This window comes from Protopterus annectens, chromosome 6.part0, assembly GCF_019279795.1.
Source record: "Protopterus annectens isolate FY-2018-M chromosome 6.part0, PAN1.0, whole genome shotgun sequence".
NCBI lineage: Eukaryota > Metazoa > Chordata > Ceratodontiformes > Protopteridae > Protopterus > Protopterus annectens.
Genome location: NC_056737.1, coordinates 915,184,596 through 915,205,538, shown reverse-complemented (window position 1 = coordinate 915,205,538; position 20,943 = coordinate 915,184,596). Strand labels below are relative to the sequence as shown.

At 36.5% G+C, this 20,943-nt stretch overlaps 1 protein-coding gene across 1 annotated transcript in view; it reads right to left on the bottom strand.

The window, feature by feature from the left end:
• The window catches only part of LOC122804604 (extracellular tyrosine-protein kinase PKDCC-like), a 103,371-nt gene that overhangs the window by 19,485 nt on the left and 62,943 nt on the right, over window positions 1–20,943 (bottom strand). Inside the window, exons 4-6 of the mRNA XM_044074566.1 lie at window positions 10,830–10,909; window positions 10,504–10,608; window positions 2,539–2,715 (exon numbers count right to left, since the gene is read on the bottom strand). Coding sequence (XP_043930501.1) covers window positions 2,539–2,715; window positions 10,504–10,608; window positions 10,830–10,909 — 362 coding nt within the window. The remainder of the gene's footprint in view (window positions 1–2,538; window positions 2,716–10,503; window positions 10,609–10,829; window positions 10,910–20,943) is intronic.

The window sequence follows — 20,943 nt, the reverse complement described above, 5'->3', positions numbered from 1 at the left end:
TTCTGGATTTACCCACGGTTGGTGTGGTTTGGTCACGAAGGTGAAGCCCGAGTGGCCAAACAAAGACAACCGTGGGTAAATCCAGCATTACCCACACCCAGAAGTGGGTTATTGCTATTATACAATAACATTATTTAAGAAAAAAAACACTTTTCTTAAATAATGCCATTGTATAATGCCTCCGTGCTGCCCGTCCACAGCTGTCTGGTATTCTGCGGCAGTTCTGATGTACTACGCATGCATACGCTTATGCAGTACATCAGAGCTGTGGGTGGAAGCAATGGAGAAAGCAAGATCTCCGTTGCTTTTTACAGAGTGTCTCGCTATGTTAAACCCATTTAACATAGTGAGACAGCTTTAAAAAAAGAATTGGAGAAAGGAAGATCTCCGTTACTTTTTTTAAAGCTGTCTCGCTATGCTAAACTCCTTTAACATAGCGAGACAGTGTCTAAAAAGCAACGGAGATCTTGCGTCCTCTATTGCTGTAAAAAAAAAAAAAAAATTATACTAATGGAAAAAGTCTGGGCGACCGGACCTTTTTCCAGTAGTATAAGTCTGATTTATAACATGCACGCTGATGCACGTTTTGGAATATTAATGGGGGGTCGTTGTATAATTATACAGTAACACACACCCTATTGGGCATTATTGCTTGTGTAACAGTATAACAAAGGAACCAGTGCTCCTGTGGTATGCACTTTCTATAATATACAATCTTCAGTGAAGGCCTGTTTAATAGCACGTTTAACTCTCTGCATTTTTCAAGCACAAGTACTGATGTTCTGTGTTAGGTGATAACCTCACAAATTAACAGGGAGTTCAGCCCACATGAGCAGATGGCATCTTCTAAGAAAAAAGAAAACAAATCTGGATGGAGAAGAAAAATTAAAAAGCAAAAGAAGGAGAAGAAGATGAAATTATGTCTCAGTAGTTCAGTGGCTCCTTCTTACCAAGACGACAGACTAGTGACAGTCTGCATTAAAACAAGGCATAGCAGAAAAGGGATCTCAGAAATAATTATACAAAATGATTTAAAAAACAGTAAAATAAATTTTTATGTAACACGTTAAATCATTTAAAGAAACAAATGAGAAAATAATTCGTGAGAAAGTGTAAATAAAGAGTAGAAACAGAAAAAAAATCTGACCAAGTTAATGGTGATCAATAAACAGTAATTTTCATGGAGGTAAAAAGTACAGCTAATAACTGAAAATTAACAAATACGAAAAATAATTTAAATAAAGCATTTCAAAGTAAGGCAAGGTGATTTCCATACAACAAATACCGTAGAAGTAGTCTCATCTCATTAAAGTCTAAAAATAAGAGGTATTCACAGTCACATTTTTTATTTGTTTTTTTTTTTGTTTTTTTTATTATTATTATTAGATATGCCACACTAGTTGCACATCTGTTAAGATGGCTTCCGTAAGCACATTCTCTGTACATATATATATATATATATATATATATATATATATATATATATATATATATATATATATATATACCTTCTTGCTGTGGCAAAAACCTGTAGGGCATAGAATGGAATCTGCAGTAAAAGATCTACTTATTAATAAAACTGACAGTGACAATAAAAAAATCCTATGCAATTTTGTTTCATTCTTTTATTACCACTCAATTAATAGAATATTACCAGTGAATATATTTGTTTCATTCTTTCACAATCAAGTAATACAGAGATATTTGGTAAAACTCTTCAACACTGTCCAATATATATGTATATATATAGAGAGAGAGAGAGAGAGAGATATATAATGATATATAATAACTTGGAGAAAGTCATTCTTCTTACTAGTAAACATTGAGGGAATCCTGTTTAGAGGTTCCAGATCCATGAACTGTGTATCTTTGTTCTTTCTATTATTAGTAGTAAGTTTTCAGACATTCACTTTTGTGACATTATTCTTCTCAAAAATATTCATAAATAAGCATTACTTTAGAGAGCAGTTAAAAATTTAAGATTTGTTTTTGAAAGGATTGACATTTAAATCCCTGTCTGTGCAAAAGAATGCACATGATTTATTTGGAAGTATTCTGTATTCTCTTATATGCTCCATTTTGTTTAACAATAAGGTTTAAAGTCTAAATGCAATATCAACATTAACAAAAGGACCTGGGAAATGAAGTTTGATATCTTACTTTAACCTGTTACAGCTTTAACTGAATATCATGCCAGTACTGTGTACATTCCAGTTTACATTATAATTTACAAGGTCATATCTGTCATCCGTAAAACAAATGCGTTATTATTTAAAATCCAAACAAGAACGAGTGAAAGGTAAATATTTTTATAGGCAGAGGATTTCTTACACAAACAGTTGTCATGTTTTACTACCGTTTAAATGACATTGCCAGGTAAAATGGCTACATGTTATGAGCTGAGCATCATTTCTCTATAAATATTTAATGAAGTATGTACCAAGTTAAGAAGTAACTCTACCCTAGTTAATATTAACAAAATGTTATATCATTGTTACCTGTAGAGTACTATTTTTCAGTGAAAAGAAATGTACTTACCTGTCCATGTCCTTTGCGCTGTCAGAACAAAACACTGACATTTTGGATGGGAATTGCAAATTGCAGCAGCTTCCTCTGCATTGTGGACCGATAATAAACACCCCTGCAGATTGTAGGAGGGCCAGCATTTGTAGTCTGGCTCATCCTTGACTGCAACATTTTCATATGCTTGATAGCCTATAAAAAGATCCAAAACATTTTTTGTTGTATGCAATTAATGTTCTGTTTACATGATCACCCATGCCGAGACTGAAATATGGAATCAATGCTCTACTTCAATTAAATTCAAAATAACAATAAATAAACAAATACATAAATAATCTCATACCCTATGTAAGGAAAATATGGAAAATATGCAGTTAACTTAAATTTTCTTGCTGAGCCATATGAGGTTAGAACAGATGTACTAGTGCAAAACCATGACTAATCAGTTTAGTAGAAACCAGGATAAAATGGAACACGATACACATACTCATTTATCAGATTACAAAACTGTAAATATATCACTGTTACTGCTTAAAGTACTACTGATTTCTGTTTGTGTACTCCATATGAAAAGTACTCTATATACTTATCCATCACATTTCATAAATTTTGTGCTTCATAAATATACAGTTACACAAGCCTGGATGCCCATAAATAGACTCTTCATTCTTTTAAAACCTTCTTTATTGGCCTTGTTAAAAATAAATATCATTTATACAACTTGTCATGGTAGAATAGTCAGTTTAAAACAGAATATCATCATGTTAATCTCTATAATTTCATTCCTACATTTTCCCTATAGCATAGTCATGGTATTAATATAATGAAATATACACATTTTCCCTAGAGCACAGTCATGGTATTAATATAATCACATATGCACTGTTGAACAAATACCCCACAAACTTATGAAAATCCAGAGCCATAAAGTGTAAAGTAATTCCTGGAATGTTATGCCTTATTGTTTCATCACAGAAATAATTCTACATACGTAACTGTAAAAACTCCAAACCACGGGGTAAAAAGGACACAGAAACAAACGCTGTGTAATAACGTAAACCTTCAGTAGTGGAGGTCCATGGGATATATGCAAATATCCCCTTAAAGACATCCAATGTTTCAGCTACGTGGCTTTTGAATGTCCATGGCTTTTTTTACTTTTTAAGTCTTTGTGGTAACATTCAGGCCAATAAAGCTAAACCCCACTAAATGTGGATATGCATGTTTCAGCCTTTTTATTGACCTCATTAGCATATCATAAGTGGATAGTTGTCCTTAAGGTGTCATTTGTATATATCCATGTGCCTCCACTACAGGAAATTTAAGTTATCACAGAGTGAAAGCTCTAACAATATAAACTGGATGAATCTTACTCATACAGAATTCTTTAATGTCATGACCTCCCTATTCTCCTATCCTTCATTTACACATTTCTGCATGTCCCAATAATACCGTCAAATGCCAGTGCATATCTGGTCTTGATTCCTTTCTCATAGTCATTCTCCGTGCCAAGTCCTAACCTTAAACTGTTACTATAGGTTTGATTCTTACTTTCAGCTTTACCTCTGTCAGTGTAAAGGCAATCATCTCTATTGCCCTGAGACAACATAACGTCAAGAACCACAACCTTGTTAAAGTCTTTTTATTCTCATTTCCATACTGTGAAACTCCTAATTTTATATATATATATATATACCCAGGGCAAGTAAACACTTGCCCAGCCTTAACCAAAACATGCACTGTAGTAAATAAAACACACCTAGGTGAGGGGGTGCTACACCCATCACACCCCCCTCCAACTACATAAAGGGCATGTTGGATAAGTGTTTACTTACCCTGGGAAAAATTTGCCATTCGGGAATGCAAGGTTTCATGATTTTTGTCTTGAAAAATGAGTTTCAATCATATGAATATATATATATATATATATATATATATATACATATATATATATATATATATATATATATACATTTTTTTATACAGTGCATTTTGTCAAACATTGATTTCTTTGACAAATGCTGGGGGTGGTCAAGATTGTTGAATGTTCAGACAGTCGAACGTCTGATATATCAAAGTACTGTTAATTCAAAAGTGGCAACTGGGGATTGAGAAGAGGTCAGAGTATGTTTGTGTGTCTTTGGGTGATAGGACTTGGGTAAGGGTTAGGTAAGGGTATAGGTGTTGTGTGTTTGCATACAAGTGTGTGTGTGTGTGTGTGTGTGGGGTTAGATCTTGTTTGTAGTGTGGGTTGGTTTGTGGTGGTAGTGTTATGGAAAGTTTTTTTTTAAGTACAGTTTGGGGTCAGGGTTGGGGTGACAGCAGAATTAGCATGAATTACTGGGGGGGGGGTCAGGGGCCCAACCCTGCATGATACCTTAAAAAAAATAACACTGCTACTATTCAGACAAACTGGAAGCTAGTATTATGGGGGACAGTTTAGTGTAATGATCAGGAAAGGAACTTGTTTTCCTTTATCAGTGTTTCACTCTTCAATGTTTAAGTAATTTGAAATTATGTATATTCAGTCTTATTTTTGTCTGTGCATTCTATTCAACATTAAGTAAGCCCAATCATACGTAACAAAATCATTTATACTTGATGTATGTGTCATCAACCCCTTTTTTCTCATTTTTCTACATGGGTCAGAATGTTGAATCCATTGTCTCCACCTCTCTTGATTTAGTGCCACTCCCCTACCTTCTCTTGATTTAGTGCCACTCCCCTACCTTCTCTTAATTTAGTGCCACTCCCCTAGCTTCTCTTGATTTAGTGCCACTCCTCTACCTTCTCTTGATTTAGCGCCACTCCCCTACCTTCTTCAACCACAACGCCTGACTGTTGCAGGTCTCTCATATAATCCATCTAAGTCTTGGTTGGACATCCTTACTTCATTTTGCCTTCTTCCCGTTTTTTCAAATTTTCTGCACCAAATCATCTTCTGCTTTTCTTGCACACCTGACCGAGCCACAGCAATCTATTATGTTTGAGCATCTCTGCAATTGTGGTGACTTTTTCGTCTGCTCTGATGTCTTCATTTCTTCCTCTGTCCCACAGTGTGCATCGTATCATCCATCAGAGGCACTTCATCTTCATCATCTCTAGCTTCCTCAGTTGCTCTGTTTTCACTGCTCAGGTGTCTGGACCACACACCCACCACTGTTTTGTATACTTTAGTTTTCAGCTTCTTTGGCATTCTTCTGTCACACAGTAACCCCGACACTCTGTCCCAGTTGGCTGCAGCTCCTCCGATTCTAGCTTTGAGATCCTCATTCAGACTTCCCTTCTCCTCAACCACATTTCCCAGATACTTGAAGCTGTTAATCTGTTCCACTGTTTTCTCTTCTACCTCAGTTTTCAGCTTCTTTTGATTTCCCTTCATTTATTGCCAAGACAACTGTCTTGTCTGCACCCAGTTTCATCCCATGTGCTTTTCATCAGTTTTACATTCCAATCCCCTATCATTTGCTGATGCTCTTGTTCAGAGTCTGCTTGCAATGCCACATCATCTGCATGCAATAGTTTGTTGATCTGACCCTCCAACCTGTTTACTAATGTCCAAGATCAGTATGAACAGCAGTGGGCTTAGTGCTGAATCATGACACACACTCACTCCCACAGGTAACCCCACTGTGAGTCTGATCACTGTTTATACTTCTATAAAGTTTATATGTATAAATGCATAAATAATCACATGCTTATTTCACTAAGTAATTTTCAGATAACTTAAATACTGGTGAGACATATAAAAGTGAGGAAAAAAAGACAGGTAAAGGCACTTTTATTCTGGCACAACTGGTAGGAGAAGGTTTGGATTTAAACAGGGGAAATGATTTTTAACTACTTGTTGTACATGTTGGTTAGTTTGATTAAATTAAATGAAAGAGGAAGAACAATGAAGCGTATGTATACCACAGGTGCAAGAGACAAATAAAGAGAAAGATGTCTCAGGAAAGCTAAAAAAATTAAACCAACAGGGTGCACAAAGTGAGTTAAAGTAGAAAAAAGGTAAGACTTTCAATATTATGAATAACTGTGGTGACTTAGGTCAAGAAATGTGACAGTTTATATTTGGATTTTCCAGATACCTGAAATATGAAACATAAGGTGACTTGGGGAGGGAGAGAAAAGATGTACGAGTTTTTGACTAGACATTTAGAGGATAACAGACTGGGCATGTATGAGGATGTGGGAGTGGAAAAGCAAATTATGAGGTGAGCAGGTGTAATGTTGCTATGAGTAAGGAAAGAAGTAATGAATGAATATGTTCAGATATACTTTGTACTGATCTTTGAGGAAATATTATAGTTTGGGAATGGACAGGAAAGGAATACTGAGTTAGGAGTAGATGAAAATTCTGAATGCTAAGACAGAAGAACTGGAGAAATGTAGTGGTAGGAGAAAGGATGGTGAAACTGTATGGTAGGGAGAGAAATGGAGAAGCATGGTAGGTCGAAGAGGTGTGAGGAGGAGTTTATTGTAAGGAAAGTAGAAGGGAGGAAAGCATGCCCAGACTGGGATATCATTAGTTAAAGTAAATGAAAGGGATGGGCATAAGGAAAGCAGAAGGGAGGGAAGCATGCTCAGACTGGGATATCATTGGATAAAGTAAATGAAAGGGATGGGCATAAGGAAAGCAGAAGGGAGGGAAGCATGCTCAGACTGGGATATCATTGGATAAAGTAAATGAAAGGGATGGGCATAAGGAAAGCAGAAGGGAGGGAAGCATGCTCAGACTGGGATGTCATTAGATAAAGTATCACAAAGGAAAATGCAGTGTATGGAGAAAGTGGGTGGTATATTTGGGTAGGACAGGGGATCAAAGAGATCCTATGTATAGTGAGGGTAAATGGAGCAAGCCTAAACCTTACAGGGTACCATTGCTCTGCAGAAACAATTTGTCTGGCTCACAAACCACAGGTATGTGAAACTCTATTATGTGGGTTGGGGTGATAAGGAATGCTGAGGAAAATAAAAAACAAACAAAAGCTGTTATGTACTACTTATAGGGCAGAAATCAGGATGGAAGTGAAATATCAGAAACTTTGCAAGTGAAAAAGAAGTAAATTGTGAAAATTGTTCTACAGGAAATAACACAGACAAGGGGAATACCACTATTTGTAAGTGAAATTGCTACATAAAAAACTATAGGTCCCAGAAGGTTAGTATAATTTGAAAGTTGGACATAGTTTACAAGGGTGGAGAATACTAGGCTGACTACTCCAGCTGTGTGTACTCTATTAATATATTTTTACAGCATTATTAAATAGTCGAGACTATGGCCTTGCCATTAATAAAGTTGTAGTGAAGTTCAGCTGTTGCCTGGATTGTATGAATGTTTTGTGTTTGATGAGATGATACTCTCTGTGCTCAAAGCTATGTTGTGCATGAATGTGTGTGTGTGTGTGTGTGTGTGTGTGTGTGTGTGTGTGTGTGTGTGTGTGTGTGTGTGTGTGTGTGTGTGTGTGTGTGTGTGTGTGTGTGAGACATGAATTTAGTTAAATTGTTTTTTTGTTGACATATGCTTAGTCAACAAAATTTGGCTAATTAAGCAGATTGTCAACAGGTATGTGAGATCCCACAATTTTTGGGGTTGGGGAATATGTCCTCTCCCCTGATAATGTGCAATCAGCTAGTATACATAATTAGCAGGGGGTGTGGGACCTAATTAATGTGGGGCCCGAATGCTCATATCTGTGAAGACAGAACATGATATGAGGGTTTATATGGTTGGAAAAAGAGGAATAAAGAAGGAGAAGCCATCATAGACTTCTGTCTGGCAAATGGAATGACAATGGCTAACATATAGTTCACCAGGAGTGGCAGTCACATGATCACACATAAGACGTTTGAACGTGTAGTTCTGGTAGACGTCCTGCTAGTAAGGAAAGGACATAGAGATAGAATCAGAGATGGCAAAAGACATCCCCGGTGAGGCTTTCAGCACCCAGTATGAAGCACTAGTGCTCACAATTGGCTGCAAGCAGTGGTCAGCAAAGGCTGCAATGTCAACACAGATTAGGCTGAAGATACAGAGCACAAGGCAAAGTAGCTCTAGTTGCAGAGAAGGTCAAAGAGAACAGATTACAGTGATTTGGGCACATGTGCAGGAAAGCAAAGACAATCTGGTGAAGAAGATTTATGCGGGACAAAAAGTCCAGCAAAGATATAGGCTGCATGAAATAAGACCTGTGACAGTCAGGCAGGACCATCAAAAATGTTAAGGGAGTGACACTGAATCAAGAAAGATGCCAACAGTTGATGTGACACCCTGACCCCATGTAAAAAAAAAACGGGAAAAGAGGGTTGGTGATTATGATTTATAACACTTTATGCATCAGTTCTCATTTAGGTAACTTTATGGGTGTTCTTTATCCTATGATGCATTTGCAAGTAAAAGCATTTTCACACTATGACCATACTATCAGCCTTATCATCAAAAAAAAAAAAAGTTGTCATAATTCATACATTTCAATCTCTGCAATTCTAACTCATTCAAATTATATTGCCTTGATATTTGTATAAATTGCAAAAAAAAAAAAAACTTTTCTTAACTTTACTAAATCTAACTTGTTGCTTGAAAATCAAAGTATTATTTTTGGTTCCAATGCCAATTGTAGAAAAGCCGGAAAAAAAAAAAAGACCGAAAACCTGAAGAAGAGTGAATCTTGAAAACTGCTCTTCTCCTTAAAACTTCTTTTTGCAGATTGGCCAAACAGCCCCCTGCAATTAAATGCAACAAACTGTTTAATGATAAAATGAAGAACTTATTAGGGAAAAAAATGTAAGTTCCTGACACAGTATTTTGGAAAAGCATCATACATTCCAGTCATGCTGTAACACACTTTGCATGTTTAATGACATAGCATGTGTCGTGGTCCAGAAGACATACAACAGATAAAATGACTACCTTTAAATCAGATGTCAATTAACTATACAGAAATCTGAGCCTTTTAACAAATTCTGCAACAGAAAGACATCTCATAAAAGTTCAAACACTACACTAAATGGCTTTTATTGTTGTGAATCGTCAGTTATTTTAATAAACCAACAGCAAATCAATGCCTTGCATGAAGTGTAACTGCTACAACCAAGACTTCATTCAGCCATTTTTGTTGCATCTTATATCGAAACTTATAACCACAGGCAGTCAGGAAGAAAACTTCATACGCGGCTGCTTGTCAGTCTTCAGAGAATTGTATACAATTCAGGTTCATGTTTGTTACAATTTAATTCAACTTTAGAAATGAAACTATTTTTCCATAAAATGCCATAGAATTCCAAAGATGATATGTAACTGCCTATGGTTTGGTACTTCTTGTGTTTTGTAAGTAAATAAGGGAATGATTGTCAGAAATCCTGTTAAGCCACAGGCTCAATTTTTACAAACTTCTTTAGTCTGCCTGCACATTCAAGAAGTTTAAAGTAAAATGATTTCTACAACTTTAAGAGCCAAATAATGAGTTCCAGTAAGTATGTCCAAACTAAAAAAAAAAAAACGCATTCCACTGAAAAGCTAAACTTATAGCTTTAGATTTTACTCAGACTGACAAACTGTAAACTGAAAGTGGGTGAAAATTGACTATTACTTTCTATAAATGCAATTTGCTTTAACCTATTAATAGTTTATTACTGTTACTACATGTTAGTAGTTTGTAATCGTGTCATAATTGTTACTATGGATATTATATTAAGTTTATAACTAGTCTGGCAACTACTAGGGAGGACTTAGGCTAGGAGCTGTTAATATTGCTTTCTGCCATCTTGGGTTTGATTCCCCAAACCTTCATTTCCCTACTTTGTTAATCTGACCAAGTCACTCAGCCATACAGGAAAACTGAGCTAGTGTATTTAATGGCTTCCTTGACTTCATGTCTAGTAACTAAGTTAGAAGCCATGAACTTTTACATGCCAGTGACTAATATGAAAAAAAAATGCGTACATTGCTTTAATTTTTTTGGTATAAAAAAGCCTCATTACCTTTTAAGTGCTGGAAAGTGTTTGTAAAGTAGAGCCCAGACTTATAGAGGTGCAAAATTTCATCAAATGCATCATTGGTTTCATCAATATCATACAACAGATCACCTGCAAATAAAAGAATAATTCTGTGATTAAGTTATGCCTTTTTATGATTCCTGTGCACCCATTTGCTACAGACACAATTTTTTGCCACTCAGGATTAGTTATATCCCCATATCATCATGAAATGAATGTGTAGTGTTGCTTGATTGTATCTGTTGCAAAAATAATTTAAAAAATGCCATTTTGATAATCATTAAAATAATTTATCAAAATAAAGTTCTTACCTGTGGAATTCATGATTTTATTCAAAAAAGGCTGCAATTCATATGGTGCTCTGTGTGGCAGAAGATAGGTGAAAAAATACCTTAAAAATATAAATTCAGCAGTCACTATACAATGTACCTTTACAAATATAAATTACTTTACATTTCTAGAATGAGCTCAAATTATTAATTTTTTGACAATGTCAGAGAGACAAACAATACAGTTTGTACACAAGTCCATGAACTACTACCTTTTTATATTAATACAGTTTACTGAACTAACATAGGATAACAGTGTCCAATACCTAAAGTGAGAATATGCTGCTCAGCTCCAGCTAGTACACAAACATAAACAGTTATAACTAGGTGCAGAATGACTGATCTATATTACATGTACCATTTTCTGTTAGATTCAGGAACCCTTACATAGCTGCACCTAGCTAGAAGGAAGGGTTGGTAGTGCCTACACTGAGGGTGTAATGCACAAGCTGATGTTTGTTCATCTATATATCTTTTGTGCATTTGTACAGTGACATTATTAGAATATGTATGAACTGACCACAAGTGGTTAGCAAGAACAAGTTACTCTGTAGTTTAAAAAAATGACCCTGGAGCACACATACCACCTGGGGTTGACCCAAGCCTTCACAAAGGCTGTAAATGGATGAATAAGTGAGACCTCTTTCACATGCACCATGTTGTGTTTTTAATCAGCAGAAACAAAAAATTGTTCATACTAAGATCATACAAACAAAATCAGCCTTAATCAGCTATGATGACACTACCGTACTGTTTTAGTCTTTTAAATTTAGTTGTTGCAGAAATATAACCATATAGTTTTTCATTCAGCAGTATTACGGTACAGGACAATGGTTACAAGCATTCATCAGCATTTCCTGTCAAATGTTTGAAATGTTTTATTAGCATCTCATCAATAAACCTCTAATAACAAAACAGTTCATTTACAGCAAAAAAAAAAAAAACACATTCCCCCCAAAAATGTGTTGTGATACTAAAATTGGCCCTCACTGCTTACAATAATGACCATACTGGCCCAGCAGGGTCAGTTATGAGAATACAGCTCCAAGGAAGTCAATGAGTAGACAATGTGATTTTTGGAATGTGCATGCAGAATACGAGATAAAATGTGAAACATGACCTATTACATTGTCATATTACATCTTCAGATGTAGCACATGCCAAGTACAAAGAATATACTGAAGATTAGCAGTCAACTTTTTGAAATTTTAAAAATGATTTTGTTCTCCTGAATATTTCTTTACAGAGGTGGAGGAGGCTGCTACTGGCTGCAAAGTATATCAAAAATAAACTCTAATATCAAAGTATATATAAGCAATGGCCTGTTCCAAAACCTCCACAGAAAAACTCTTCAGACTGATAAAGATACCTTTAAATAATTGTCTGCTCTGTAGAAACAAGCAGAGTAGTTATATTTTATGGTTTGCAACAAGCATTTGAGATATGAGCTTGAGTACAGGGGTACAGCACTCTGGGAAACAGCAATGTGACAGTCATGTAACTAGCAGTAAAACCAATGGGCCACATAATTCATAAACATTGTGCACAATCAAATAAAGATGGCGTGCATGGTATTGCTTGCTTGCCCATTGTCCTTCTAGTAGTGCCATCCATAAAAGCAAAATATTGCTATTGTTAAACCATGCACAAGCAGACACACGCATTCACACTGGAGATGTGGTCTATGCACTGAAAGCCTAATTCCCATAGTGCAGCTGCAAACAACGATAACTCACAAATTCCTTCTCCCCTACCTAATCCCATGTTCCTCACACAACCTCTACTTTTCCTTCTCCCCTACCTAATCCCATGTTCCTAGCACAATGTCTACTTAACCTGCAAACACTGTAAAGCAACTGCTAAACACTCCTGTAAATGTGAATCCGGACAAATACACACTGATGGCAAACTGCACCCTAGACTAGTAAGTCCTGGCGTTTTACAAAAATCTCCTTCTGTATTGTAAACTATGCTCCTCTGACTAACACAACCAACTACTTAACACAGAGGATACAGAGCTGAAAACAATATTTGAAAGATTGTCATTCAGAAATCAACATTATTTATTTTATTTTGAATTTGTTAGCTGAGGAAGAGCACTGATTCCATTGGACCCTTTTCAGTACCAGCTAAGTAAGTTAGGTAATTAGTGAGTTAAGTAATATGTAATTTTGAACATGTTATATTGACTTTTGACCCTCTGTCCCTCTCATTTTGTTGAATATCACAATTTGCTGCTGAATATGGGGGCTATGGCACATTGCAACAGCTGTGTAAGGTGTGGATGATAATGCACCAGGCTTATTCAATGCTCTGCTGTCACAGAAAGGGATAATTTCAATTAAGTTCAGCCACCTTGTCCATAACAGTAGAGGAAGGGTTCATTTGCATATAATGCAGATGAAGGGCTCTGGTGCTGGAGGTTTCCATTGGTGGGAGGTTGGTGTTACTAAATTGTTGGGAAACGTACTTGTGCAGATATTATGGTTTGCTGATATGCATGGATTGTAACTATAGGGCATGTGCTTCCATCCTTTTTAAACACTTTAATATCATGGGATATAAGGGAAGTAAATAGTGTGGGAAGAAATAGCCAGGGAACTGTTATGGCTAGGCTTGTATAGGCCCTAGGTCCGATAGCCTAGTACCAACCTATGAACCTATGATGCTTTTTTCCCCAATTTAACAGCAATGTTGTTACTTAGCTGTGCAAATCACAAATGCAAGGTCATCAGCAGGTTTGACAGCAGTACTTTATGTGCAATGGATCCATACTTTAATTTTTTTGCACTTTCTACAATCTTTACTCAGTGACTCATCAATATGTGGCTCGCGTAACATAGTACCAGTTGCCATATAACTTACTCTCTACCTGGAATCTTCTAGATAGACAGTGGTAAATGCAGCTATTCAGACTTACTAGAATTTTTTTGTGAACTGATAGAGCTCTGGCATGTTGTTTCTACCATGTAGCAGACATATGCAGCCGTGCACATAATTAATGGCTATCACTCACTGTCACTTACACACATGTAATACGTCCTACAAACAGATGAGCACATAGGTTGCTTATTTTGACATATGGTTGAGACCCTTTTTATAGCATACTTAGTGTTAGAATACTAGGGAGATGCTTCTAGTAAATTACAACCTGTTGCGATACTCTTGATTATCACTGGTGTCCAGTCTTTCTCCAGACACTAAAAGTCTTGTGAACAGTTCCAGTAGCCAAGTTTGACTTTGGTAATGCACACTTGATAGGATATTTGAGTTGTTCAATTATCAGTACTCAAATCTATGTAGACGATCCACACTGAAACTCGAGTTTTCAGAAACTACAAATTCATATTGTCAAGACGATATGATCGAGTTTCCTAAAACTCAAAGCTTTTGAATGGAAATTGCTTTACAGTGCAGATCTGGGAATTTACCCTTTTCCCCACTGTAGTGCGATCTCAGAGTTGGTATATACAATATGCAGGGGGTGAGGGAGGTTCAGAGTGGCCTGACCCCTGCAAAAGCATAGAAAAAAGATAGATTTTTGTTTTTTTGAAGTTCGAAATTTTGGAAACTCGATCATATCATCTCAACAATATGCATTTCGAGTTTCTCAAAAACTCAAGCTTCTGACATAGACCCATGTAGAATGGGGACTTATGCAAGATGTTTTTTTTCCTGCCAGAAGACGGCACACAGTAATAACATTCTACTACCTATAACAGTTCATCCAGTCATCACTGAGGTGCCTGGAAACTGAAGACATATGTATGAAGCATCACCCTATGGCAGCTTGCCTCTACTCACAATGAAGCTGAAGAAATCTTTACGTGACATTATGTATTTAACTAACTAGGATATGTGACTTAACTTTCATTCTCTGCAAATCAAATGTAATTTATTCAGCTGCAGAATTTTGAAGTATAAGCTAGGTGACTTACTGTAATATCATAAACTAAAATTCATTATATTTTAAGTTACTAAGTAATTTAAAAGAATTAAGTGCTCTGCAAGTATTATCAGAAGCACAATCCACTAGTTTAGAGCACTAAATGTCTTATTCGGATAAAACATCAAGTTTGCTCTTCCTTTGTTATCTTCTACATATTAGCAGAATAGGCACAATTGTTTAAATTCATGTGCATACATTCTTATAAGGAAATCATCTCCTATGTTTTGTATTTATTTAAATGTAATAATAAATGGGAGTTGATTTAAAAATTTGCTATATACATCATGTTTTATATATATATATATATATATATATATATATATATATATATATATATATATATATATATATATATATATATATATATGTATATATGCACACACACACACACACACACATACACACACACACACACACACACACACACACACATGTATTTATATTACATATACAAACACACACACACACACATATATATATATATATATATATATATATATATATATATATATATATATATATATCTGTACACATATATATGTTTAACATATATATGTTTAACACACATATATATATATATATATATATATATAAAACTAACAGCATTACCTTCATGACTCTCTTAAAAAAGGACAACTCTTGTATTTACTGTACAGTAAAATTCACACAGGCTTTCATTAGCATGACATATGAAAGGAAGAAGTATTTTAATGGAAAATAAACTGTTCCTAGCCACTCCAGTAGTGTAGAGGAATAAAGCCCTAAATGTAGTCCTTTATGGGAGTGTCTGATGGAGGGGTGTTCCCTGTCATGATCCCTGGTGGACAGTGGGGACATCATACTTGTGGGTATTGTCCAAAGAGGGGAAAGTTATTGCCAATTGCAAAACTATTTATGATAAGAGTTAACTGTTGCAGGTAGATAGGCAAGTATCAATAAATACCTGAATTCACCATCTAGAAAAGAGATAGGAGATATGAGATTATTATTTATCAGTATATAACATGGGATCCAACTTTATACATTCTAAGGAGCACAGTGCACGTTTTTGCTGCTGATGATCCTGCAACATCCAGAAAATGGAAGATATTTATGACATCTTGGAAAAAAACAATAACTTACAGAAAGTTTCTACCATAGCATATTACTCCAACCTTGAACTGATGTTAATTAGCTAAATATCTGAAAAGGATTGTGTTTCAGTTCCATGTTGGCTGTGTCCTGTGGGTCTTCAGTGTCAGTGTCTGTGTGGCTGTCCACTGTGTCTGGTCGGGTCGTGCCTGGTCCTGGGTCTCCCCACTGTGGGGTGTCTCTGGCCCTCCATTTTGTTTGGGGTGTCCTGTCCTCCTTTCTGTTCCTCCACTGTGTCTTTTCCTCAGTCCTCCACTGGGGTGCCTCTGTGGCTTCTGTGGTGTCTCTGGGATCCATTGTCTGTGTCCTCCTGACTAACACAACCAACTACTTAACACAGAGGATACAGAGCTGAAAACAATATGTGACTTAACTTTCATTCTCTGCAAATCAAATGTAATTTATTCAGCTGCAGAATTTTGAAGTATAAGTTAGGTGACTTACTGTAATATCATCAACTAAAATCCATTATATTTTAAGTTACTAAGTAATTTAAAAGAATTAAGTGCTCTGCAAGTATTATCAGAAGCACAATCCACTAGTTTAGAGCACTAAATGTCTTATTCGGATAAAACATCAAGTTTGCTCTTCCTTTGTTATCTTCTACATATTAGCAGAATAGGCACAATTGTTTAAATTCATATGCATACATTCTTATAAGGAAATCATCTCCTATGTTTTGTATTTATTTAAATGTAATAATAAATGGGAGTTGATTTAAAAATTTGCTATATACATCATAAGTTTTATATATATATATATATATATATATATATATATATATATATATATATATATATATATATATATATATATATATATATATATATATATATCTACACACACACACACACACACACACACACACACACACACACACACACACACATGTATTTATACTACATATACATACACACACACACACACACACACACACACATATATATATATATATATATATATATATATATATATATATATATATATATATCTGTACACATATATATGTTTAACACATATATATATATATATATATATATATATATATATATATATATATATATATATATATATATAAAACTAACAGCATTACCTTCATGACTCTCTTAAAAAAGGACAACTCTTGTATTTACTGCACAGTAAAATTCACACAGGGCTTTCATTAGCATGACATATGAAAGGAAGAAGTATTTTAAAGGAAAATAAACTGTTCCTAGCCACTCCAGTAGTGTAGAGGAATAAAGCCCTAAATGTAGTCCTTTATGGGAGTGTCTGATGGAGGGGTGTTCCCTGTCATGATCCCTGGTGGACAGTGGGGACATCATACTTGTGGGTATTGTCCAAGGAGGGGAAAGTTATTACCAATTGCAAAACTATTTATGATAAGAGTTAACTGTTGCAGGTAGATAGGCAAGTATCAATAAATACCTGAATTCACCATCTAGAAAAGAGATAGGAGATATGAGATTATTATTTATCTGTATATAACATGGGATCCAACTTTATACATTCTAAGGAGCACAGTGCACGTTTTTGCTGCTGGTGATACTGCAACATCCAGAAAATGGAAGATATTTATGACATCTTGGAAAAAAACAATAACTTACAGAAAGTTTCTACCATAGCATATTACTCCAACCTTGAACTGATGTTAATTAGCTAAATATCTGAAAAGGATTGTGACTGAAAAGATTCAGTTAATACTGCTGTTAGCAAATACTGCCACTGGCAAGGGAAGGTCACATGTTCCAGATGTAAAACATTACCATACTGGAGGTAAGCACAAGATGCTCCTTGATCTGCTATAAATCAAGGAAGGGTAACCCCAATTATGCTTTAAATAAGCATCAGACATTCCATGCACTGCAAGTCAACAAGTACAGTCTGGGAGCACTATAATACATATGGGTATTAATCATCAATTTACATCTACAAAAATGAGTGGGGCATTTAACCAGGTAGGTCAAAAATTCCTTCATTTAGTTCTGTAATACAAAACTTTTCCAAAGGACCACAGATGTGAAGTGGAATGCATAGATAAACATGGTATGGTAGTGTGTTTTAGGTACTTGCTTGAAATAACTTGTCTTCAGGCTACAAAGTTTAGTGCACAGTAGACTAGGACTTCAGGATAGCCTGAAAAGCAGACATCCATGTTAGAAAGAGAATGCTAAAATAATATATCACAGGGATACTTCCAAAGTGCCATGGGGACTGGTCATGAGTCTCATAGTGTTTTGAGTACTTATTTGAGACGTGTATGAAGAACAGATAACAGGATCACCCTGATCAGTGATCTACAGCAGAGGAATGATCTGAGGAAGGATATCGAAAATAGATCCCACGCAATCTGGTTTTGTGAAAGGTAGATCATGCATGCTCAACCTGATTGTCTTCTTTGAGTCAGTCACCAGAGCTGTGGATGAGGGCAAGGCAGTTCATGCAGCCTACCTCAATCTGGCCAAGGCCTTTGATACCATTCTCCACTCAGGAATTATTGATAAACTCACCAAACTAGGCATCAACCTCTATATGACTAGGTGGGTTGCAAATTGGCTCACAGATAGAACCCACAGTGTGAAAATAGCAGACTCCAAGTCAGAGCGCCGACCAGTCATGAGTGGAATCCCACAGGGATCAGCCCTGGGTCCTCTCCTGTTTGACATCTACTCCTCAGAAGTCCAGGCCAACAAAGAAGGACTCTAGCTGACCAAGTTCACAGATGACTGCAAGCTGAGAGCCATTATTAACTCCCCAAGTGATGTAGACATCCTACAGAATGGCCTCACCTAGACCAATGACTGGTTTCGAAACCATGGCCTTAAACTTAATGCCAAAAGATGCGTCATCATCCCCTTTGGGAAAATCTCAGTTCCCACTAATTACCACATTGATGGGAGCCCACTGAACACTGAAGGTGTTATAAGAGATCTGGGGGCATAGGTTGAAAGCAACCTCTCCTTCGACCACCACATTGCCACTGTGGTCAGAAAGTCCTTCTATGTGGCACATCTCATTACCAAGGGTTTTGCATCCAGGAAGAAAGAGGTCATCATCTCTCTCTACTCTTCCCTCATTAGGCCAGTCATCGAGTATAATGCCCCATTTGGCATGTACCTCACTAGACACATGCAACAGCTGGAAAGGCCACAAAAGTACCTCACAAAGAGGATCCTAGGCCTTAAACACATATCGTACATGGACAGACTAAAACAAACTTCAGCTATTCTCTGTCTCATATCGTCTCCTAAGAGGCGATCTCTGCTTGACTTACAATGCCATGTATGATCCAGCTCTGTTAGAAATGCTATATCCAAAGAAATCCCAATCCCTCTGCATTGCACGTTCCAGAGACCTCAACCTCATTACCACAATCAACAGAACATGCTGGATGGACAGGTTCATAACCCAGAGACTGCTCATGCTCTGGAATAGACTTCCCATGCATGTCAAGCAGAGCATCTCACTGGCCATCTTCAAGAGAAATCTTGATGAGTGGATGGAAATAGAAAGTTCACCCTGGGGATCACTCCAGTGGCTCTGCTTGATAGAGGCACTGGAAACTAACAATGGGGGCACAATGCCAGGGAACTTCTATGGGCTAGGCTTGTAAAGGCTCCAGGGTCATTAGCCTAGTACACACCTATGAACCTATAAATCTATAAGCAACTGAAATTCGATGGAGACAAATCAAACTACTGTGGGACGTTGGCATAATGATTTGGGTATTTACCTTGCAGATACAAGGTACAGAGTTTGATTCTCACATGAGGTAATTGGCTAAGCTTAAAATGGCCCACAAGGGAAGTTAGCCTAGTACTAAACTATGAACTATGAACTACTTTAATTATTAGAACCCTGGTGTGAGGAATTAGCTAAGGAACCCTGGTGTGAGGAATTAGCTAAGGAAGTGAAACTAACAGAAACATGCAGGAAAGGTAGCTGGGGTGCTGCTCGCAGCAATAGTGGGCACCCAGGCACACAACGAGAGCAACAGGCAGCAGCAACCAAAATGTTGGGTGTATTCTCAGGCTGCTACATTTCAGAGGCAGAGACAATGTTCCAAAAGTAATGGATGTTGTTTAGACTCCACCACAGTTACTCTGCTCTGTTATAGAGGCCATATAAGGAAAGAAGCATCAGGCTATTAGAAGCAGTCCACAAGAATTCAACTGAAACGTGTCTGCGATATATGTGAAAGGATATGACCACTGAATGCAAGAACAAGAATGCTTCATATCAGAGAATAGAAATGACACAGGAAACAAGATAAAGTTGGTGTGATATGAAAGGGTCGCTATGAACTGGAATAACAGGAAAGGGAGGTGCAGCACATTGTATGAACAAGCTACACTTTCAATATGAAAAAAAGTAATCTTTCTCTCTCTCTCTTTTTTTTTTTTTTTATGGAGTGGGATATGAGCTAAGAGAAGAGGTGCTGGATCGAGAGTTCATGGATACATGCAACAAGGCATTTGAGAGGTGTCTACAGGGTGAAGAACCTTTGAAATGCTTTGTGTGCACAAGGTACTCGAGGATCATCATGTTAATGTTAAATTCTGATTTCAGGTAACTGCATAAGCAAAGGTTATGGAAACCATGAGCACAACGAAAAAAAATAGATAGATACAGCTGCACAAAGGAGGCCATAGGAGAAACATCAAAGCTTCACTAGCATATTTTATAAAAAAATATCTGTCCACTCAGAGCTGTTCTAAGGAGTGTACCCAAGAATACAGATATCTTGGCACACATACTCCAGCTATACTCCTAATATGCATTTCTGAGGTAACTGCAACATTACATGCCTTGTAGTGACTGCCTGACATTTAGATCAGCTGGTAAAAATATTCACATCATGTTTTGTATATAGCTAGAATACTCTATTTCGGAAATAGCCCAGACAGAAACAACATGCAACACTTGGGTGCATAGTGCAGTAGGAGTAGCCAGCCATTGTCTCATTAATAAGGTAATAAGAGCACTCACTGAAAATTCTGCTTCCAAAAACATTGC